This window comes from Carcharhinus amblyrhynchos, chromosome 2 (genome assembly GCF_965287045.1).
Source record: "Carcharhinus amblyrhynchos chromosome 2, sCarAmb.v2.hapA, whole genome shotgun sequence".
NCBI lineage: Eukaryota > Metazoa > Chordata > Chondrichthyes > Carcharhiniformes > Carcharhinidae > Carcharhinus > Carcharhinus amblyrhynchos.
Window position 1 is genome coordinate 85022104 of NC_137325.1, and position 24832 is coordinate 85046935.

Genomic DNA, 24832 nt, shown 5'->3' on the forward strand with positions numbered 1-24832 from the left:
TAGGATAACGGGCAGCCTTGCATGCAGCAAGCTACAACAAATAGCCAAGTGATAATAACAAGTAATGCTGATCAAGAGAAAATCAAGGATAGCTGCTTTTCTTCAAAATCTACCCAAGGGGGCAGATGAGGCCTCGTGCTAACATCTCATCCAAAAGTTGGCACCTCTGACAATGCAGTACCCTCTCAGTACTAGCTTTGATTACTGTGTTCAAACCTAAGATTGGAACTTGAACCTTATGACTCAGAGAGGAAAGTACCACTAAGTCACAGCTGACACACATTAAGCAGTAAGCAGTCGCTCTATGTTCACATCATCCCAACCATGAGATGATGGAAAAGTATGAAACAATCATTTAGGTGAGGGTGTCTTCTTTTGGGGCACCTTCTGTGAATGTCAATCCTTGAGAGGAAGGTTTTGCTACATGCACTGTGCATGAAGCTACCAAGTGAGGTTGTGGGTTATTGTTTTTGGCCTTGGTGCCTGTTGCCAGATTACTGTAGCTTCTCCTTGTCGTGGCTGCAGATGCCAACTCATAGGAGGTGTCAACATTTCCCTCTTTAGTCAGCTAGAAACTAGTAGCAGTTGATGATGTTTTTAAATAGAATCGGTTGGGAATCGTTTATGCTGCTTAATGTATGGGGGTGTGATGTTAAGAGAGGGTGCCACCTGGAGTATTGTGTTCCAAACTGGTATTATTGATGTTAAATTAACATTGTGCAATCTATTTGCACTCTACATACTTGGGTACTTAACTGGGCATGCACTAATGCCTTTGCCAAGATTCAGTGTAATTTACAACTTAAGTGGACACATATAGCAGATGCCATTTTAGACCCCAAATGGCATGCCCAAACTTATTTTGCACTCTTGGAGTCTCAAATCAGACACTGATGGTTGCAATATATCCTCATTCTTTACTGTGCAACAAAATTGAACAGAGTAACGCCCAATGCACACTATATTGGATGCAACAACAATATACTATCTGAGAACAAGTAGGCACACTGATAAAAAGTAAAAATATAAGCCATAATTTTAATATACGTCAGACACGGCAAGAGCTTCTTTTAGAACTGTGAAATTAAACAAATGACACTGCACTACAACCAAATCATGATTAAGTTTTGGAATTATCCAGACCTGCGTGCTATTTACTACAATCGCTGAACCCATCAGTGTTAAAGACTTACCATTTCACAATAGCTGCAATTCAGGAACACTCCATTATCTTCAATCCTTAATCTGATCAGAACTAGCAAGCCATTTCGGTATCTGCAGGTGGCTCAGCAGTTGATTACAATTACTGAGCAGTCTCTGTCAAAATCCAACTGCAGTTTACAATAATCTAGAGGTGGACCATCACACAGGGCAGTTAATTTTTTTCTTTTCTAGGTAAAGATTTCAAACGGATTGATCATTTTGGGACAACCTTTGGAGTTTGCTTTCCATTGGTCCAGACATAAAATGGGGGATAAGATTGACAGTAGAGTTCATGTAAAGTCTGGTATTTCATACCGACAAACACAAGGAAAAAGAACAACTGGACTGCTTGAATGATTATTTTTAAAGTATAACTATTGAGAAAAGCATGGATGTTAGGGAACTTGGGGAAATAAATAGTGATATCTTGAGAAGTGTACATCTTACAGAGGACAAAGCACATCAAAGTAGATAAATCCCCAGGACCTGATGAAGTGTATCCCAGGACATTGTGGGACCCTAGGGAGGAAATTGTGGGTCCCTTGGCTGAGATACTTGAATCATCAATAGTCATGGATGAGGTGCCTGAAGACTGGAGAATGGCAAATGTTGTGCTTTTATTTAAAAAGGGCTGCAGGGAAAAGCCTGGGAGTTACAGGCCAGTGAGCCTCCCAACTGTGGTGGGCAAGTTGGTGGAACGTATTTTGAGAGACAGGGTCTACAGGCATTTAGAGATACAAAGACTGATTGGGGACAGTCAGCATGGCTTTGTGAATGGAAAATCATGTCTTGCAAATTTAATTGAGTGTTTTAAAGAGTAACCAAGAAGGCAGATGAGGACAGTGCATTTGATTTTGTCTACATGGACCTTAGCAAGGCCTTTGACAAGGTACCACATCGTAGGTTTAAAGTTAGATCTCATGGAATCCAGGGTGAGGTATCTAAATGGATACAAAATCAGCTTCCTGTCAGAAACCAGTGGGTGGTTGTAGAGAATTGGTTTTCAAATTGGAGGCCTATGACCAGCAATGTGCCTCAAGGATCAGTGCTGGATCCACTGTTATTTGTCATTTGTCATTTATATTAATGATTTGGATGAGAATATAGGAGGCATGGTTACTAAGTTTACAGATGGCACCAAGATTGGTGGCATAGTGGACAGTGAAGAAAGTTATCTCCGATTGCAATGGGATCTTGATCAATTGGGCCATGGGCTGACGAATGGCAGATGAAGTTTAATTTAATAAATGCAAGGTGATGCATTTTGGTAAATTGAACCAGGGCAGGATTTACTCAGTTAATGTAGGACATAGGGGAGAGTTACAGAACAGAGATCTAGGGGTACATGTTCATAGGTCCTTGAAAGTGGAATCATAGGTAGAGGGTGGTGAAGGCGGCTTTTGCATGCTTGGTTTCATCGGTCAGAACACTGAATACAGGAGTTGGACGTCTTGTTGAAGTTGTACAAGACATTGGTAAGGCCATTCTTGGAATACTGTGCGCAGTTCTGGTCACCTTATTATAGAAAGGATATTATTAAACCAGAAAAAGTGCAGAAAAGATCTATGAGGGTGCTACTGGGACTTGATGGTTTGAGTTATAAGCACAGGCTAGATAGACTGGGACCTTTTCCTCTTCAGCATGGGAGGCGGAGAGGTGCTCTTATACAGGTCTTCAAAATAGTGAGGGGCTCAGAACACCTACGTAGTCAATATATTTTCCCAAAGGTAGGGGAGTCTAAAATCAGAGTGCACAGGTTTAAGGTGAGCGGGGAGAGATACAGAAGTGTCCAGAGGGGTAATTTTTTCAGAGGATGGTGATTGTCTGGAACAAGCTACCACAGGTAGTAGCAGAGACGGATACAATTTTTCCTTTTAAAAAGCATTTAGACAGTTACATGGATAAGATGGGTATAGAGGGATATGGACCAAATGTGGGCAATTGGGATTAGCTTAAGGGTTTAAAAAAAAATGGCATGGACAAGTTAGGCCGAATGGCCTGTTTCCATGCTGTAAACCTCTATGAGTCTATAAAATGTGCCTTAATTCAAATAGAATTGATAAAATTAGATGGAGGTTAAAAGACCCCAGTGTTGACCAATGATAATGTCAGGAAGCTCTACAGAGAAGAAAATAATTAAATCCCATAAGAACAATTGGCCTTGTAACTCCTTGGACCTGTTTCTCCATTCATGCAGATCGTAGTTGAGCTATTCTCAACTCCATTGATGCAGCTCTGATCCATGTCCCTCAATGACTTTACCTAACAAAATATGAGAATTACTGTTATTAACATTTTAATTGGTCCAACATCCACGGTCTTTTTGAGAAGGGAGTTCCACAAGAAGAAGGGTTTCCCGATTCAACCCCAAAATAGCCAAGTTCCGGTTTAAAGATTATGCCCTTTTGTTCTTGATTTCTTCACAAGATGAAATAATTATTCTGTATTTATCCTATTGAATCCCTTAATCGTTTTAAATATTTGTGTTGACTCGGATTGGTTGAGGTATTCTCATGGAGGCGTTGTGCCATTTTGAATTAAACAAAAGCTTTGGGGACAATAATTTCCTGGTGCATTCTCCATGGTAATGCTTTAAGAATCAGAGTCAATTTGTGAACCAATCCCCCTTTCTCAAGCATTATAAATTTTGATATGTTTCCCAAATTCTGATAAGTTCACAACAAAAAGCTTCAACAGGATTCCAAAACCGTGAAAATATGTGTAGCACATCAATATTTACATAAATTTCACAAACCTTCTCAATATTTATCTGGTGCTTTTGGAGCCGTTCCAAATCTGTTGGGATTGCAACTTTAACAAATTTCTGGATAGCTGGTTCCAAACGCCGAAGACTCAGTTTTGCAGGTTCTTCTGCCATGCTGTTTCCTATTAGCAATTAGGGTTTTTCTGGTCGAAGACACATCAGGACCTTCATTCAAGATTAAAAATATTGGTTCAAAGGAAAAATCTGATACTGCAGGGTCGTTCAGAAGCTCTTCCTTTCATTACAAAGTTTGAAGTCTAATAAGCAGAACAGGTGTCAAATGATGATTTTTACAAAATTTCTTTCACAAAATATCACAAGATATTCCACTTGCTGATTTGTTGAGGATCGTGATACTTTTAAGGAAACGTAATTTCCTTTCACGTAAAACTGCTGATACATGGCTATTCTAAGCCAGATCCCCATCATCTCAAATGCAGGTTGTAAATAAAAATATGACCTTGACAGTTCACATGCACAATTTCATTCTATGCTCTCTCAATTCTTTTACACCAAGTTGATCATTTGAAAATTTATATGAATGCAATAGAATGTGTGTAAAATTGCTCCTATTAAATACTACACAAAAATATTTATTTTTGTACTGAGAAATAAATTATTGCTATGTCAGCCACAACAATTCTGCAATCTTTTAGGTCAAATTCCCTTCAAGAAGAAAAGATGCAAACATTTTTCTCATGTTAGTCATGATGTATTGCTTCAGTAAATTTGCTGTCTTACCCAAATGGGTGAACAATTATTCAATCTAGGCTGGAATAGGACTATGGGAAACATCAGAAACCACACTCCACATCCTGGATTATCCTTCAGCAATTCTATATGTGATCTATCGGTCTTTAATTATTTGCATTGACCTAAAAAAAATTTGCACTGATGCTGTTGTGAATGTGGTTTGGCCTCAGCATAAAGAATGATCCCATTTTAAATGCTTTTCATATCAAAACTTTAACCTTGTGTTGCAGAAGCATCTTGTTACAGAGAACCGTTGTTATCATTTCATCTTTTCTACTCCTTTTTTTAAAAAAATTCCCTTTTGGGTCATCTTGCACTATACACCATTTCTCTCAAGAAAGCAAACAGGTGATTTTCTCCCAAACCTCTTGCAAAGCTTGTGTGGGATGCTATTTCTAGCAAATGAAGGGATATACGATTAACTGTAAAGAGGTGGAATTTCCTGTCAGGGTTTAATTGGAATAACTCATTTGTACTTGTGCCTACTCATAAATCCAATTTGCCAATACAAACTAATGTCAAAATTTTTACAATCTCATTCATTAATATGCCACAACTTAAAATTTGGCGTAGACATGAGGAAATCAGCAAAATTGGAGTCTGAGGTAAGAGTGGAACTCATACCATATAATCCTTCTGCTATGTGAACCATTAAACAATCATTAATTCATATTAGGCACAGCATGTTTAAGAATGTGAAACTAGGCATGCTTTTTATTTTTTATCCGACTTTTACAGAAGTCACAAAAATGCATTCCGATAAACAGATAATACAATGCATGCCTCCATTAGTATTATTTTTAAGGCATAAAAAATATTTTCTTTCTTGCGGAATCAAAAATTTTGGATTTAATTTTACACTCATTGTAAAATAGTGTAATTGCAGGAAAATCACATTTATGGCTTTATAGCACAGGGTGCAAGAATCACGGGTGAAAAAGATTGGGGAAGTTCTGGCACAGTTACATTCATAATATAGTAATGCTCTGGCTTTCTTAAAATTTTATATCAGATAGTTATTTTATGTCCTGATGGTGCATGTCTTTTAATGCAAATACACAGAAAATTTGATGTTCAACCTTCATCTGAAATCTTTTCAAAGCAGCCCAGTCAAGATTGTGAACTTTCCACATGAGGAATCGTGGGTGTAAAGTCATATTCTTTCTTTATGTTACAGCTCAACAGCACACCAACGCACAATTGTGCTAGCCTGCCTTTTGTCCTATGTCTATAAACAGATCCTATAGAAAAGTATTTATGGAGAGTAAATTGTGGTCTGGACTGTTCTCCCACAAAGTTTCTGTCTTATCGAAGGGAAATCCCCTGCTTGCATTTTGCTTTCAGTTACTTGAACCATACAGAAACCAGTATCAAACAAAGAATTGTTGAACAGTGCAAATTGAGTCTTTTTTTATTTTTTCATTTTATTCCATTTCTATAGAAAGTCAATTCTCTTCTAATGTAACTCCTTTAATCAATAGTGAAGGTACAACATATTGTAATTCATTTTGACTAGAAGAAAAGTTTGTTTGAAAGTCAGAATATAGGAATAGGAGTTAACCATTTCACCCCTCAGACCCATTTTGCTGCTCAATAAGATCATGGCTGATCAGCAACTTAACACCTTTGATTAATAAAATCAAATTACTGCGGATGCTGGAATCTGAAATCAAAAGAGAAAATGCTGGGAAATCTCAGCAAGTCTGGCAGCATCTGTCAGGAGAGAAAGGAGCTAACCCGGGTCATCTGGACTCAAAACATCAACTCTTTTCTCTTCATATATGCATTATTGCCTCATATCCCTTATTATTTATAGATAACAAAAAACTATCAATCTCAGATCTGACATTTACTATGCAGTTAGTATCAAATGCCATTTGTGAAAGAGTTTTCCGAACTTTTACCGCCCTTTGTGTGTAGGAGTGTTTCCTAATTTCATACCTGAAAGATCTGGCTCTAATTTTTAGACAATGCACTCTAATCCTCAACTAGTGGAAATAGTTTATCCCAAACTACCTTATCTAGACTACACTTAATAGCTTGAATACTTCAATCAAATAGCCTCTTAAGTTTCAAAATTCAAGAGGATACAACTGAATTTGTTTAATCGCTCCTCACCGTTTAATCTCTGGAGACAGGAAACATTCTAGTAGATCCATGCTCCTTCCTAAGGTGTGGTGTCTAGAACTGTTCACTGTAGTAACCAGGGTTTTGTACAGCTGAAGCACAACTTCTAGCCTTTGTATTTAGCATTCCATTAAATCTTTTGCTTATTTTCTGCACCTGTTCATAACATTTCAATGATCTATGTACTTGGTCCACAAGTAGGTTCACTGAAATTTTCATTGCCGGTATACATACCTATAGCTGATTGGGAATACATGGCTCAGTGCAAATACCTCTGCCAGCCACCAGATCCCAGCATCAGCACTAATGTGTGCTTGTGTGTGTGTGTCTGACTGTCTGTCCTTTTGTGGCTTATATTGCACGCACGCTATACGACCTCCAACCGGCACAAGATTCACAACCTGTCAATTTAAGAACTCCAGCAGCTATTGGCTATTACTGAAGAGCAGTGACTACCATACAAAAAGTCTGGTGGCAATTAATTATAAGACTGAAATGTTGTCATCAATGCCAAGAAGGTCTGGTTCTTAATGTGCATGCAGGCCAAAGGAGAAACAAAAATGAAGGCCATTTAATAGTTTTTGATACCCAGGGCCTGAAATACACATGCCGCCATGTGTTTTCTGGTAACCAGTTACATGCTTTTACCTTCACAGTGCAAAAAATTCATAAATCTTGCAGTCCTTGAAACGTTTAAATGCTAGCCATACTGCAATTTACAACAGAAACTTTTGCAACACTGAAATCTAAAGAGACTTCACGCTGAACGCCCAATACGCCTAACTGTATGATGCATGTTCATTTTGTGATACAGACTACACGATGGGCAAAAGTGAGTCATTGTACGTGCTTTACAAACCTGCAAATTCTCAAGTCTCTGCTAACAGAGCGCATGCAACAAAAGGTCAAACCCAAGCTTGGCCTCAGAAATTTTAATTTATTGACTCTCTTTAAAAATATAACATTGGACACAATATGCTAGGGAGAAGACAGAAAACAGAGGGTAGTACCATCTTATTTTTATTTCCCTCTACATATTCATGCAAAAGCATGCAGTTAACCATTAAAAATTATACACACTGTGCTACAATCCCAACACTATTTGCATCTCTTGCAAACAACATAATGGCATAGAAGCATAGGACTAATTGGATAGCTTTACCAAAGTGCCAGCACAGACACAATGGGCCGAACAGCCTTCTTCTTCACTAATTAATTATGTTATTCTAAGTCCCTCTTCTAATTTTAAGCCTGGAAATGGGCCCTAAGGAAGCATTTACACAGCCTCATTCTTATTAGCTGGCACTAGCAGATGTTACACACTCCTTGGACAGTTCTGTAACTTTGAGAAGGTGGTACCGAAAGAAGCACATACAAGCAAGAAGAGAAGCAAGAGCTGGGGCAAATGCAGAGAAGGAACAAGCAAGCCAAAGAGACGCCAGTTCCTTCCTCAATGTATGGAGGTTTTGACTAGCATATAAAAGATTATCTGAACAAGGTCACCCACTATGTCATTTGACACAATCAAAATTACTCTGCATGATTATTTCCTTTAACGTAAAACCTTTCCTGGCTTCAACATGGCTCACAAATTTATCCCTATATAGGCTACAATATAAGTGAAATGGTCTTCTAAACTGTATGGCTGAATTCAGGGAAAAGCTAAATGGTTAATGTTGGAATCAGACTGGAGAGTTGATATAAACAATGGACTCAGTGTGAACACCAGATGTTCTTAATTAGAGGCCTGATGCTGGCTGTGCTCGCTTCGTCATGGTTACCAATACGAATGGGTCACACCATCTGATTAGATAAGTGAATGACAAAGTCTTGTTTATATTAGGGTTGGCTTCTTACTATGATTCCGACACTAGCATAACAGAAAAGTATGAGTAACATTATCAGAAGTTTGGTATTTGTCAAACTAATTAAAATATGACTATGATAGTCCTTGACATGTTCATACAAATTGAATGACATCTTAAAATAAATCCAAGGTAGAGAATGAATCACCTTGGATGGTTGCTAATAATGGTGTTCCCTGAAAGCGGATTTACCTTATCAGTTAAAGCTATAAAAAGATCATACTTGACACACCTTAAACAGAAGCGAGAATGCAAAGTTGAAAAGAGATTATGGTATAAAGCTAAGTCTTTTAACTAAAAATGGTTATGAATAAAGAAAAATAACATAAAAAGCAAACTTGTAAAAGTGCATTACAACTGTTGTTAATATTTAACTGCTAAGATCTCTGAGTATACAGAAACTAAAGTAAGCATATAACTAGACAGACAATTGACATAGGAACTTAGTTCGGCTCAGATGAGAAGTAACCAAAGAAGTGTCATATACAACAAGTCACCAGGAATGAAGCTGAACATCCAAGAGGAAGTTAAATCACCAATTCTCCACAACCACCTGATCTGTATCACTAGGCCTATATCCCACAGAAATCAAAATATTTATCAGCAATACAGTAAGTATGAACTGTAAACTTTATCTAGCAATGTGTATGGTAATGATAGATGCTGAACGTAATTATTATATCACAACCAAAGAGAATCCAGCTTTTGCTGAGATACTGTGTGGAGCTTCATTTATGCCCATGATGATTTAGACACAGTCAGTAAGTGTCTTTTATATACTCCCCAGTGCCAAACTTTCTGATGGTGGCAATCATATTCTGTCAAATAAAGTTGTTAATCCACCTGACATGTCTGACTTTATTTCTAACGATTCCAGGTATTAGCAGTTAGTCACTACACTCAGACCAATAACTCACATCTTTTGAAAACATTTAAAATAAATAGAAATTCCAAATCTCTTCACTGAATTTCAATCAAAAAATTGAAGATCAAACCAGAGGAAGTGAGATAGCCAGGGAGTAATTGAAAGTTAGATAAAAGTGAGCTTTTAGGAGAAATGGAGTGCTTTAAGAGAGAACTGCTAAGTGTAGGGCGAGGCAGTTAAAGACAAGACTATCAATGGTTGGTGAAAGCACAGGGATGCACAAGAATATTGGGATAGTTGGTCTGGAGATGACAAAGAAAAGGATGATGGTTTCAATGGCAGATGAGTTGAGGTAGGGAGTGAGATTGGTGATGTTACAAAGCAATAACTAGAGGGCCTTTATAATGGAGAATATATGGCATCGGAAGAAAGAAGTATTTATAGAGCACTATTCTTGATTACCAGATATCTCAAAGCTCTTTAAGCCAGTAAATTTCTTTTGAAGTGCAGTCACTGTTATAATGTAGCAAAAGCAACAGCCAATTTGCACACAGCAAGCACACACAAACAGCACTGTGATAATAATCAGATAAACTGTATTTTTGTGTCTGATAAATATTGGCCCGGACACCAGGAGATAGATAATTCTTCTGCTTTTGCAAAACAATGCCATGGAGTCTTTTACATCCAGCCGAGAAGGCAGATGGGGCCTTGGATTAATGTCTACATCCAAAAGATAGCACCTCTAACAGTGCAGCACTCCTTCTGTACTGCACTGGATTGATAACCTAGAATTCTATGCTCAAGTTCCTGGACGAAGACATAAACTCAAACCTTAGAGGCAGAAGTGCTACCACTCAGTGCCATGGTCAAATAGGAAATAAAGATATAAGACAGGGGCCAGGAAATAGGATGGAATTGTTGGCAAAGGTATAAAGTTTGTGGCAAGGGATGGAAATGGTAACTTTGATATTCTAAAATCTTAGTTGGAGAAAACTGGCTCATCCAAGACTGAATGCCAGTGTTGGAGGATGGATATTTTAATGGGATACTGTTCAAAGTAAAAGGGTTACAGGCAGATGTTCATCTATTTATGACGGATAAAGTAATAACTATTATTGATAATAATTAAACAAGAGATTTAAGAGCAACAAATGGCAGCAGCAAACATATTAACAGTTTCAAGCTGGAAGTTTTCCAGGTTGATCAGACCTTATATGAATTCAGAAATCTCGCTCAACACCAACATTGTATATTAAGAAAAGGAAATGCTGGGAAAGAGTCAAGCAGCATCTGTGGAGAGAAACAGAGTTGGGGGTGATTTTGTACTTGCATTTGCTGCAAGCACAAACGGCGAAATGAGTGAAAATTCTTGCAGGAGTTGGGAAATGAGATTCTTGCCAGCAAGATCTTCTTTCCTGATTTCCCCCGCTCCTCATTGGTGACATAACAAGGTTCCTGTCCACAAAAGGTGGGAACTTTATTTCCATACATAGTCCCCAATATTTGTGTGTTGGGAGGTTTGGCTCAATGCTTGTGGAGGATGGTCCTCCATATCCAGGGGGGTTGGGAGAAGTATATTTATAATGCAGATCAAGGCACTCTTTAAAGTGCCCCGATTTCTGTGGAGCTGGTCTTGCAGGCTCTATCAGGCTCCGCCCATTAGAGTGATGGTGAAAACCATGCTCCAGATTTTCTGTGCACTAAGTGTGCTAAAATCTGGTCTGAAAACGTCACAGCACATCTGATGAGATACACACTGGTTTTCAGTCAGGGCCTAACACTCACAAAATTTGGTAAAATTCTGCCCAAAATTTTAGGCCAATGGCCCTTTATCAGACATACTGCTCAGTATGTCCAACATTTTGTGTTTTTAATTTCAGATTTTCAGCATCCGCAGTATTTTACTTTCATACCAATTTTTAATACCATTTTATGAATCCTATTGTTTCAGCATTACGTAACCTTTCTTTCATATCCTTTATCAATAATTTTTTATACATCCTGACTCTTCTGTTAATCAAACTTTGATGCTGAAGACAGTTACAGAAATTGATGAAAAACAAAGGCCTTTTAACACTCTGTAAGGGTGTTACTTTTCAATCATCCCACACCATGTTCCTGTGACAGATGTGGCCTTTGAATGCAGCTGTTCATGTCTGATCAATACAACCCTTTCCTATCGTTAGCTTTGCAGCTATTTAACTATTGTAATATTGTTACAGGTTTCTCCTGCACTTCTGTGAAGTTTAAAGATAAATAGCCAAATAGATGCCACATTGTTTACACAATTACCAAGGCCTATAAACTCTCAAGGTCTTGTTACAGATTTGTTTATATCAAAGCGATAATTAAGCTGCAAATGAGATCAAGTATAGTACCATCTGATAAACCTTTTCCTGATGTGGAGATGCCGGTGTTGGACTGGGGGAAACACAGTAAGAAATCTCACAACACCAGGCTAAAGTCCAACAGGTTTATTTGGTAGCTTTTGGAGCGCTGTTCCTTCGTCAGCTAAGTGGGAATTCAGTTCACAAACAGGGCATACAAAGACACAAACTTAATTTACAAAATATTGGTTGGAATGCAAGTTTTTAATCAAGTCTTGAAGGTACAGGCAATTTGAGTGAAGAGAGCATTAAGCACACAGGAAACTTTTTCCTAACAGCAGACTTATACTCTGACAGAACAGCACTAGCGAAGGGTCGAAGACAATGTACCCTCTAAACTGTGTGACAACACAGCAAGCCAGAAGTTCCCAAGCAGGCCAAGCACAAGTCAGGTCCTTGAGCTTACTGTGTGTGTATGACCACATCATAAACACAAAGATCCTGCAACGTAAGTGAACAGTTTACTCACAACAAAAATAACTTATAGAGGTGTTGGTCAAAGGAGGTGGCAAAGTGGTCAAACTAGGTTACGTAGAATTATGTTGTCAAGGGGCAGCATATGGAGGAGGAAGACCAGGCATAATCCTGGTCCAACCCCCCCGTCCTGTGGAGCTGCATGTGGCTATGGAGAAGGAAGGCAGGTGCTGCGGTTGCTGGAATTGTTCCTCCTGTTGCTGTGCCTAGTGCACCAAGCTGCTGCTGCTGCTCCTCCTCCTCAGAGCTCCAAACTCACCATTAGGTAGCTCCCATGTTGTGGAGATTCTCATAGGCAGGAAGCTGACATTTGGTTCAGCCAGCTCTAAGCCACTTGGAAGTTACTGGACAAAGTTGAAACTCCTATAGAAACTAGTGAATTCAGGCTGAAAGAACTATTCCTGTCAAGCTTGATAATTTCAACCATTTTTACTGTTGCAAGCATACAGACTCAAAACGTTAGCTGTGTTCTCACTCCACAGATGCTGTCAGATCTGCTGAGATTTTCCAGCATTCTCTGGTTTTGCTGTGAATGCTAAAAGAGGATGGGATGACAATGGGCGCCTGAGCCCAAGTCACTCTAAATCCCCATGCACACCAAACCACCTCTCCCTGCCTAGGAAATAACCCCATCTGTGCCAGCACAAAGCACTCCCAGGTCAGTCTGCCAAATGTAAAGGAAAACTCTCTGCTCCAACAACATACTTTTGTCCTAAATTAAGAAAACATCTTCTCCTGCAACAATAATAGTTTTGCATTCTCATGGTAGCCACCCTTTCACTTCTGAGTGGAGATGGCAGTTAGTATAGAATTAGGATGATTTTATACCATACTCTTGCTGTATTTAACAGTTTAATTACACAGTTTCAGTTTCTGTTTTTCAGACTGTGTGCATACATGAATTTTAACTCCCTACACACTCAAGTATGCTTTCACTTTTTCTGAAATTTAAGCATTGCATTGTAAAGTGTACGGAAATAATTAAGAGTCAGGAACTTTGTTAACCTCATTTAAGCTTTCCATTTTATCCTGTGCCTCCTGAGGACCTACCCTGTCATACTGAATAACAATATACTCAACTTGTGTTTAGGATTAAGTGCAAAACTATTTAAATAAAATTTGTACAAACAAAATGAAGTCGTTCCAAATATTTGATAATAGTTGCACTTTGCTACTTCCTCATTGTTGGAATCAGCTTTCAACTCTTGTGCCAAACTACACAGAAATCAATTTTCTTACATATCAATTCCTTTTCCATCTCTCTGGTTTCTCACCTAAATTACCTAATGATCTTTCCAGTTTATCCAAGCTGTCCACCTCCATTTCTCATTCCCACTAAAAAGCAGTGATCCAAATTCTGCTCCTGCATCTTATGCTGCTTGATCACTCCAAAGGTTCCCTTTCATCAGGCTCACGAAGTTCCCTTGTCAAAACCACCAGGTGTACACGCTCTTCTAAAATCTCATCCTCAAACCCTCCATGCTTGCAAATAAATATTCACTCCATCTCAGACTTACTATCCTCTTCAAAGTCCTCAACATGTGTTCCGAGTGCTCCAGTTACCTCCCATAGTCCAAAGACGCGCTGGATAGATACATTGGCCATGCTAAATTGCCCCTTAGTGTCCCAGGATGCGTAGGTTAGAGGGATGAATGAAGTATATTATGTGGGATTACAGGGTTAGGGCCTGGGTGGGATTGTTGTTGGTGCAGATTTGATGGGCCAAATGGCCTACTTCTGCAGTTTAAGCTACGGTTTCTATGTCTCCTCCCAAATCTCTTGTACTTCCTTGTTTGAATATTTTCCAATCCATTTTCTGCCCCTCTCAAAGCAGACTCAACTTGAATCACAAGCAACACTGTCTATCAATGACTGTGGTGCATTTCCTTATCCCCTTGTCTGTGACTGCTTTTCACCCTTTGACGCAATCAGTCACTCCATATCCCTCCAACGATTCTTTTGCATTATTCAGCTCAGTGGGATTTCTCTCTCATGACTCGACTCACCTATTTGAGTATTGCAAGAGCATCCCCACGACATTCCCCCAAGAATCTCTCCTTGGCCTCTCCTTTCCTTCACATACATGGTGGTGATACCATTTTAGTTACATTGATGAGATCCAGCTCTACCTCTCCATCACATTCTTCAGCTCATCCACCGCTGCTGCATTGTTAAATTGCTTATATGATATCCAGCCTTGGATGCTCCCCCATTTTCTCCAGCTAAACACAGATACCCAAAAGCACAGCTTCCACAGCCCAGGAATATTTCTGTACATTTGCCATCAATTTCTTCCCCTTCCCTAGACAGGCTTAATCAAACTGTTTGACTGTTTTGAGTCTTGAATAAGATTCTGATTCCAAATCTTCTCCATCATAAAAATCATCAGCTTTCACTTCCACCATTACATCAGTCATTCACTGTTGAAACCTTCACCTTTGCTGTGTCAAAATCCTGGAACTCCCTCCCCAACAGCACTCCGGGTGTTTCTACACCACACGGACAGCAGTAGTTCAAGAAAGTGGTTCAGCACCACCTTCTCAAGGGCAATTAGTAATGGGCAATAGAAATGCTGGCCTGTCAGCAATGCCCAGATCTCATGAATGAATTAAAGAAACTCTCATCCAGACTTTTGTCACTTTCAAATTCAACAATTCCATTGTTCTTCTGGTTGGTTTTCCACCCTCGGTAAACTACAACACATCCACAACTGTATTAACTTTGCAATTCTGCAAGCCACCATAGGCCGTAAGAAAAGGATGCCCAATGATTGTCTTTGCAGGTTGGTACCATGGAGTCTCAGAAGCCACTTGTGAATTTTAATCTATGCTGCTATTAACATGTAAACATCTCATGTTCTGGTAATAGGATCTATCAACCAATAAGGCAACAGCGGTAACAGCTGATTCTAAATCCAAGGCAATATTATATTTACGCAAAAAAAACGCACCAGCAAATACACAATACTACTATAAACAGAGGTGACACGGCAGCACGGTGGCATAATGGTTAGCACTGCTGCCTCACTGTTCCAGGGACCCATGTTCGATTCCTGGCTTGGTCACTGTGCAGAGTCTGCATGTTCTCCTGTGTCCATGTGGGTTTCCTCCGGATGCTACGGTTTCCTCCCACAGTCCAAAAGACGTGCTGGCTAGGTGCATTGGCCATGCCAAATTCTCCCTCAGTGTACCTGAATAGGTGCAGCGGTGTGAAGACTAGGGGATTTTCACAGTAACTTCATTGCAGCATTAATGTAAGCCTACCTATGACACAAACAAATAAACTAGATGGAACTGAATTGCCTGAACTTCAAGGTGTTTTACTAGGATTTGCACTAGGAGGAGCAGAGTTTGGACACCCTTGCTTCAAGCTATGGAAATTAGCATTATGACATACTTCCAAGGGATCAAGATTGAGTGGGTGTTGTAAAGCCAGACAGGTTGGACTACATTCATGAGTGCCAAGTTACACAACAATAAAGTAATGGGATGACAAATAAGACGCAAGTTACATTTAATTGCGTCAACTAACAGAAAATGACACGGGGGAATACCTTCAGTATTGAAAGATTTACATAGTTCCATACTAAAGAGTTATTTTGTCTCAAGTTAAATCCACATCACATTTCAGTACAGTTGCATGTACACCTCTCAACAGGGGTTGGGGTGGGTGAGTGGGTACGTTGTGAGTGGATTGAGGATTGGCTATCTAACAGGAAGCAGAGAGTTGGAATAAATGGATGTTTTTCTGGTTGGCAGTTGGTGACTAGTGGTGTGCCGCAGGGATCAGTGCTGGTGCCTCAACTATTTACCATATACATAGATGATCTGGAGGAGGGGACTGAGTGTAGGGTAACAAAGTTTGCTGATGACACGAAGGTGAGTGGGAAAGCAAATTGCGTGGAAGACGTGGAAAACCTGCAGAGAGATTTGGATAGGCTGAGTGAGTGAGCGAGGATCCGGCAGATGGAGTATAATAGCAAATGTGAGGTTATCCACTTCGGAAGAAATAATAGTAAAATGGAATATTACTTAAAAGGTGAAAAATTACAACATGCTACTGTGCAGAGAGACCTGGGGATCCTTGTGCATGAATTGCAAAAACTCAGTCTGCAGATGCAGCAGGTGATCAAGAAGGCCAATGGAATGTTGGCTTTTGTGGCGAGGGGGATAGAATAGAAAAGCAGGGAGGTCTTGCTGCAACTGTACAAGGCACTGGTGAGGCCGCAACTAGAGTACTGTGTGCAATTTTGGTCCCCTTATTTGCAAAAGGATATATTGGCCTTGGAGGGAGTACAGAGAAGGTTCACCAGGTTGATACCAGAGATGAGGGGATTAGCTTATGAGGAGAGATTGAGTAGATTGGGCCTGTACTCGTTGGAGTTTAGAAGGCTGAGGGGTTATCTTATAGAGACATATAAGAAAATGAAGGGGCTAGATAGGGTAGAGGCAGAGAGATTCTTTCCACTTAGAAAGGAAACCAGAACTAGAGGACACAGCCTCAAAATAAGAGATGGGGGGTGTCAGTTTAGAACAGAGTTGAGGAGGAACTACTTCTCTCAGAGGGTAGTGAATCTCTGGAATTCTCTGCCCATTGAAGTGGTGGAGACTACCTCTTTGAATATGGTTAAGTCACGGGTAGATAAGATTTCTGATCAATAAGGGGATTAAGGGTTATGGGGAGTAGGCGGGTAAGTGGAACTGATCCACTTCAGATCAGCCATGATCTTACTGAATGACAGGGCAGGCTTGAGGGGCTAGATGGCCTACTCCTGCTCATATTTCTTATGCTCTAATGTTCTTATGTTGCCTACGCCTATTGACAGGATCGGAGAAAGCCTAACAATTCCATCCATTAACAACCCTTAGCAAAAGACAAAGAATATGTGGGATCAACAAGGCTAAGTCTCTGTCTGTTTGCCAAAATTCATGCTCCTGTACACATCTGGGTGACCATGTCCATCAGCACGGTCACCACAAGGCTATTGGGTGCACTCAAACCAGATACATTAAAGTTTAAACTGGTAAATAGAACTCCTTGTTTGGATGGGTGATGTGATTGCCATGACCAAAGTCGTGGCTTCACAAATGGCCTGTAAAGTAGTAGACTGCGCCATTCAGGTCTACAGAGGAAGTGGAGTCTTTCAGAATTTCCTTTGAGCACATACAACTATTAAAGAGCATGTTGGAGCAATTATTTCAATCATCAAGTTCAGTTCCTGGATGGCTTTGGGACGTGCAGAAACATACCAAGTCAGTGTAAGCTGATTTTGCTATCACCAAGTTTTAAGATCCACCACAATATTACCAGTGATAATATAGTGGCCATTAAAACAAAATGTGTTCCTCCATTTGTACAGCAGAAGTGGACGCCACTTACTTCTTCCACAGATACAGAGCTAAAAGACAGGACAGGTTTGAGGACAATATCTCTAATACAGTCCCTGCCCTTAGACAGGCATTTTTATCACTGGAATGATTTTGCCTCATGTGATTTTCCTAAAATCAGTTTCCCCTGCTCAAAAACATTTCCTTATTTTTACATTCCATTTGTTTGTCCACATGAGGTGTGCTTCCCTGATTGTGGAATGGCAAAAAAAATCATTTCAGGTTCGTCAGTTCCATTTTCACACAGTAAGGAGCACACAATGCTCCTCTCTTTATGTGACTTGACCCTGAGATGAAAGGATTGTCCAATGTTGAGAGCTGAATAAATTGGAGTTTAGTAACTCCATCCCCATTGCATGTTATTAGACAAGACATAGCCAACTGATTTGGTAGAACATGGGCAAATGTGGGCAACTTATTTTGGTAGTAAGAATAGAATCACAGATAATTTTTTAAAAGGTTAAAAATTTCTAAGTGTTGATGTTCAAAGAGGCTTTAGTATACTTGCACAACAACACAAAGTTAGAATGCAGACACAGCAGGTAATTAGGAAGGCAAATGACTTGTTGATGAATATTGCACAGGGACTGGAGTACAAGAATAAGGATGTCTTACTAAAATTGTGTGGGGCATTAGTGAGACCATACCTGAATTATGGCATGCACTTTTGGTCTCCAGGTTTATGAAGGGGCGTATTTCCACTTGGGGCAGTAAAATGAAGGTTCACTAAAATGGGATGAGAGGATTTTCCTAAAAGTAAATTAAGTTTGTAGTATCTGGAGTTTAGAAGAATACAAGTTGATCTCATTGAAACATGCAAGGTTCTGAAGGGGCTTGACAGAGTAGACACCAAGAGGATGTTTCCCCCTGAGAGGGGAATTAAGAACACGGTGACACAGTCCCACGTTAAAGGGATTGAGATGAACAGAAATTTCTTCACTCAAAGGCTGTGAAACATTGGGAATATGAATGCTTCATCAGTAAGAACATTTAAGACTGAGATGAATAGATTTTAAAGCAAATAGGAAATTGGCATTGAGACAGTGGATCAAGCATAATTGTATTGAATGAAGAAGCAGGCTTGAGAGACATAATAGTTTATTGATGCTCCAATCTGTTGCATTCTTATGCAATGAATATAAGAACATAAGAAATAGGAGTAGGAGTAGGCCATCTAGCCCTTCAAGCCTGCCCCACCATTCAATAAGATCATGGCTGTTCTGTCGTGGCTCAGTTCCACCTTCCTGCCCTCTCCCCATAACCCTTAATCCCCTCTCTTATCAAAAACCCATCAACCCACGTCTTAAAAATATTTAGCGAGGTAGCCTCCACCACTTCAACGGGCAGAGAATTCCAGAGATTCACCACCCTTTGAGTGAAGAAGTTCCTCCTCAACTCCGTTCTAAACCGCCCCCCCTTTATCTTGAGGCTGTGCCCCCTAGTCCTACTGTCCTTTCTGAGCGGGAAGAGTCTCTCCACCTCTATCCTATCCATCCCATTCATCATCTTATACGTCTCAATGAGATCTCCCCTCATTCTTCTAAACTCTAATGAGTACAAGCCTAATTTATTCAGCCTCTCCTCATAGCTCAACCCCCTCAACTCCGGCATCAGCCTAGTAAACCTCCTCTGCACTCCCTCCAAGGCCAAAATATCCTTGCCTAAGTATATCCCAGAGACTTATGGATGTTCAACTGTTGTATATATTCAAGACAGAATTCAACGTAATTTTTGGATGCTAAGGGAATTAAGTGCCAATGAGGATAGTGCAGGAAGGTGGGGTTGAAATAGAAAATGCACCATTATTCTGTTGATTGAAGGAGCAAGTTTGATGGGTTGGATGGCCTACTCCAGCCCCTATCCAGGAGGGTGTTCTCTCCAGAGCCCGTCAACTAATCAATTCCTCCTCCTCGCCACATTGTGGTCATGTGGTCAGACACCAACAACCAAAGCTACAAGGGCCTGGCAGAAGGAAAGAGCCTCCAATCACTGCCCAAGAAATATGGGACAAATGGTGCTCTGGGGAGGCAAAGAAAGTGGAGATGCCAGCGTTGGACTGGAGAAAACACAGTAAGAAGTCTCACAACACCAGGTTAAAGTACAACAGATTTATTTGATAGTAAACCCACAAGCTTTCAGGGTTTGCCCTTTCATCAGGTGAGTGGAGTGTTCTGGTCTCTGACAAAGCATATAGCAGCACACACAGTTTACAGGATACTGGAAAATCTCTCTCCATTCATATTGTCTGTATCTTTAAGACTCAAATAGCAGGTTAACTGTGAAGACTTGCATCCTAATCAGTAATCTGTAAACTGTGAGTGCTGTTATATGCTCTGAGGCCAGAACTCTCCATTCACCTGACGAAGGGGCTAACCCCAAAAGCGTGTGGGTTTGCTATCAAATAAACCTGTTGGACTTTAACCTGGTGTTGTGAGACTTCTTACTGAGACAAAGAAAGGGACAGAAAACAAAAGTGAAACTATGGGTTAGTTGTGTAAAATACATGACAGATCATCGCCCTGTTGGCATTCAGTACCAGGCCAACCAACCAATCAATAACGGGGCACCCACTGACTGGCACCAGATACTAACTGGCGTACATTGGTAGGAAACGCGAGAAATATTTGTACCACTGAACTCAGGTAATTTAATTTGTACCATTTTCATCAACAGCAACAAGTAGCCTGCTCTTGGACTCAGATTGTACCCGTGCCCCAGCAGCCGGGGCTCCGCTCGTCGGCTGAGAGAAACAAACTCCAGCAACTTGATGGAAAGACACACAAAATGAAAGACGTACCTCGGGCCCCGGGTCCGCGGGTTTAAATCCCACCATAAACTACTCTCCCGATTGACCGAGATCACCACAACTTGGCGGACCAACCACTTCCGGTTCCGCATCAAAACAAACCCCCCGAGCACCAGACGCGGCTCCCTCAGGGCCGGGAACTCACAGCCAGGGACTCAGATTGACAGCTCAGGATCCAGGCCGGATTAAAGATCTCCACCAGTGTATTGTTTATTTTTGTTGCCCTCGCCCCTGTCAATTACCACTTTTTTTTTAAACCAGCAAACAGAATTATTTTAGGCGACAGGTTTTAACGCATTCAATTGAGTTAAGTTGCTGCACTCAATTAAATGTAGTTACCAGCGTACAGATCCCAAAGGTGGTCCTAATAGTAAGTGGCAGAATATCACTGAATTTGCACAATATATTGCATAGAAATAACCACGGTCATACCCTCAGCGTTGCCATGTTGCCTCTTTATCCACATGGTCTCAATCACACACGATTCCCTCTTACCAGAGGTGTCAAAACCATTTGGGGGTCCTGGCTGACACTGAGACCACAGTATGGGACACATTTAAGAATATTTATAATTTCTATACACAAAGTTCCACAGATAACTGGCATGTATGGCCGCCACCATATATTGATTTTCACTTTTGTAGATGCCCAAATCAATGTTAGATCAATTTAAGAACATAAGAAATAGGAGCAGGAGTAGGCCATCTAGCCCTTCGAGCCTGCCCTGCCATTCAATAAGATCATGGCTGATCCGTCGTGACTCAGTTCCAAATTCCCGCCCTCTCCCCATAACCCTTAATCCCCTCTCTTATCAAAAACCCATCAACCCTCTTCTTAAAAACACTTAGCGAGGCAGCCTCCACCACTTCAACAAGCAGAGAATTCCAGAGATTCACCACCCTTTGACTGAAGAAGTTCTTCCTCAACTCCGTTCTTAACTGCCCCCCCTTTATCTTGAGGCCCCCTAGTCCTACTGTACTTTCTGAGCGGGAAGAGTCTCTCCACCTCTATCCTATCCATCCCATTCATCATCTTATACGTCTCAATGAGATCTCCCCTCATTCTTCTAAACTCTAACGAGTACAAGCCTCGTTTATTCAGCCTCTCCTCATAGCTCAACCCCCTCAACTCCGGTATCAGCCTAGTAAACCTCCTCTGCACTCCCTCCAAGGCCAAAATATCCTTGCGTAAGTACGGCGCCCAAAACTGCACACAGTACTCCAGCTGCGGCCTCACCAATGCCCTATACAGCCGCAGCAAGACCTCCCTACTTTTATATTCAATCCCCCTCGCTATGAAGGCCAGCATCCCATTCGCCTTCCTGACGACCTGCAAGCTGGGTTTTTGCGACTCATGCACAAGGACCCCGAGGTCCCTCTGCACCGCCGCCTGCTGCAGTTTTTCTCCATGTAAGTAATAGTCCTTCCTACCATTATTCCTACCAAAGTGGACCACCTCGCACTTGCCAACATTAAATTCCATTTGCCAGTTCCTGGCCCATTCGCCCAGCCTATCTAGATCCTTCTGCAGACTCTCCACACCCACTGCACAATTTGCCTTTCCACCAATCTTGGTGTCACCAGCAAATTTTGACACCATACACTCAGTTCCCTCCTCCAGATCATCTATATAAATGGTAAATAGCTGAGGCCCCAGCACCGACCCCTGAGGCACTCCACTAGTCACCAAGCGCCAATCCGAATTGCACCCATTGACCCCCACTCTCTGCCTCCTATTTGACAACCAGTCCTCTATCCACACTAACACCCTACCCCCAACTCCATGTCCCCTGACCTTCTGCAATAACCTCTTGTGAGGTACCTTGTCAAACGCCTTCTGAAAATCAAGAAAGACCACATCCACCGGCTCTCCTCTATCCACCACCCTAGACACATCCTCATAGAACTCCAGTAAATTTGTCAGACACGACTTCCCCTTAACGAAACCGTGCTGCGTCTGCTCTATCAAGCAATTCCCCTCAAGATGCCTCGCTATTTCCTCCTTGATGACGGATTCTAACATTTTACCTACAACAGACGTTAAACTAACCGGCCTATAATTCCCCGCCTTTTGCCTGGCACCCTTCTTAAACAACGGCGTAACATTAGCCGCTTTCCAATCTTCCGGCACTTCCTCGGAATCCAGCGACGTCTGGAAAATAACCACCAAGGCATCCACTGTCACCTCCACCATTTCTTTCAGAACCCTCGGATGCATTCCATCCGGTCCTGGGGACTTGTCCACAATCAGCCCCTCCAGTCTGTCAAGCACCACCTCTCTAGTAACAGTAATGTCATTGAGACCCTCCAGTCCTACCACCGTTCCATCGCTAACACCCGGCAAATTATTCACATCCTCCTCCGTGAAGACCGAAACAAAAAAGTTATGCAAGACCTCAGCCATTTCCCCATCCCCTACCACTAAGTCCCCCTTCTCATCCTCTAAGGGTCCAACGTTCACCCTAGCCAGCCTCTTCCTTTTTATATACTTATAAAAACTCTTGCTATCCTTTTTTATATTAAGCGCTAGCCCAGCTTCATAGTTTATCCTACCCTTCTTTATCAATTTCTTTGTCAATCTTTGTTGACATTTAAACCTCTCCCAATCCTCTTCTCGCCCACTACTCTTAGCTACTCTAAACGCCTCCGCTTTTAATTTAACACTTTCCTTCACCTCCTTCGTTATCCACGGCTGATTACCTCTCCTCCTACGGTCCTTTTTGACCATCGGAATAAATTTCTGCTGAGCACCAAGAAAGATCTCCTTAAAAATCCTCCACTGCTCCTCAGCAGACCTACCTTCCAACGCACTCCCCCAGTCCACATTCGCCAATTCCTCTCTCATCCTACCGTACTCCCCTCTGTTCAAACAAAGGACACGCGTCCGGGAACCCACTTTGTCGTCCTCCATCTGCACCAGAAACTCCACCATACAATGATCACTCTCCCCAAGAGGATCCTTCACCACAAGGTCCCTGATTCTAACCGCCTCAATTTAACTTTGCAAGGTAGGGTTTATGCTTGTTTCAGGACCCATCTGCTAAATGTGTGGGAAAACTAGGCAAACTCTAATTTGTTTTCAGCAGGCTAAAGCCTGAACTTTAAAGGGATTGATGGAGGTTGGTGAAGAAATTATATCTTTCCTACCTGCACAGCATTACAGTAGGCCATTGCTGACCAGAGCGTGTATGTTATTTTTCCTTGACCCATGCACCTCCTAAGACTTAACAAAGATTAGCAGGCCATACATTCAGGAGAGCTGCTTCTACAAATGTAGCAAGCTCTTAGCCCTATTTTGGCTGAACTGTGGGGATCTGGCTACAAACTCTGTAAGATACAGAACAAAGATGCTTCAGTTCAGATTGTTGAAGCTCAAGGTCTGTTGGTGTTGTTTGTTGCCTGAGACAGGAATAAGCTGCAGATTGCAGCTGTGACTCTCCCAGTCCAACACGAATGCAGTTGTCGGTTGCAGCTTGCAATACAAATTCAGGACATGCAATCCTTGCATGCTTTGAGAATCTTCAGTCCCATTTTCCTTGTTCCTCATTCAACCATCAATGAAAAAGTATTCTGAGGGTTTCACTTTCTCTTTCACTGGCTGCATCTCTCAATTCCCTCACCACATTTATGCTGCTGTTGGTTTCAGCTCTGCAAGAAATATTGGGCCCATGTCCACAACTTCACCCATTCCCCAATCACCTCTAACCTGCTGCCAGTCCCTAATTTCTCAGTCTCACTTTCTTTCCTCACTGACAACTCAATCATATTCTCTGAGAACCATCCCCTGCCACATGTTGCCTCTCTCCCTCAGTCACTTACAACTGCACTTTCAAATTGTTAAGTGCTTGATTTTGGCCAGTGTGGAAGTTTTGTGGTGCAGTGGTAGCATCCCTACCTCTAGGCCAAAAGCTCCGGGTTCAAGTTCCACTTCAGGATTTGATTATCTGCCTGTAAATCCGTTCAATGTGCCTGATGGCAGGAGAGTTTCCTGGTCAACCAAACTGCAGAAGGCAATGGCATATACTGCAGTGTTTTGTCAAACATAATCATGGTACAATAAATTCTATGATTCACAATGTCCTCTTTGGGCAATGTACATGAAGGAGGAAGAGGCTGACTGTGACATTATCGGTGGTGAAACATCAATATTAAATGCCACAAACTTCAGAAACAAAAAAGGCAAGTTATTAGAGCAACAT

The 24832-nt window shown here is 41.2% G+C and overlaps 1 protein-coding gene across 4 annotated transcripts in view; it reads right to left on the minus strand.

Annotated features, from left to right (window-relative positions):
* stx17 (syntaxin 17) overlaps positions 1 to 24549 on the minus strand; it is a 104193-nt gene extending 79644 nt beyond the window's left edge. For 2 of the 4 annotated variants that reach the window (XM_080208507.1, XM_080208489.1), the window contains exons 1-2: positions 20626 to 20717; positions 3959 to 4132 (exon numbers count right to left, since the gene is read on the minus strand). In XM_080208507.1, coding sequence (XP_080064633.1) covers positions 3959 to 4081 — 123 coding nt within the window. In that variant the 5' untranslated portion in view covers positions 4082 to 4132; positions 20626 to 20717. Of the gene's footprint in view, positions 1 to 3958; positions 4133 to 20625; positions 20727 to 24528 lie in introns of those variants that run through there. The other 2 variants (XM_080208499.1, XM_080208516.1) reach the window with 2 other exon arrangements.
* Positions 24550 to 24832: the final 283 nt, after the last annotated feature.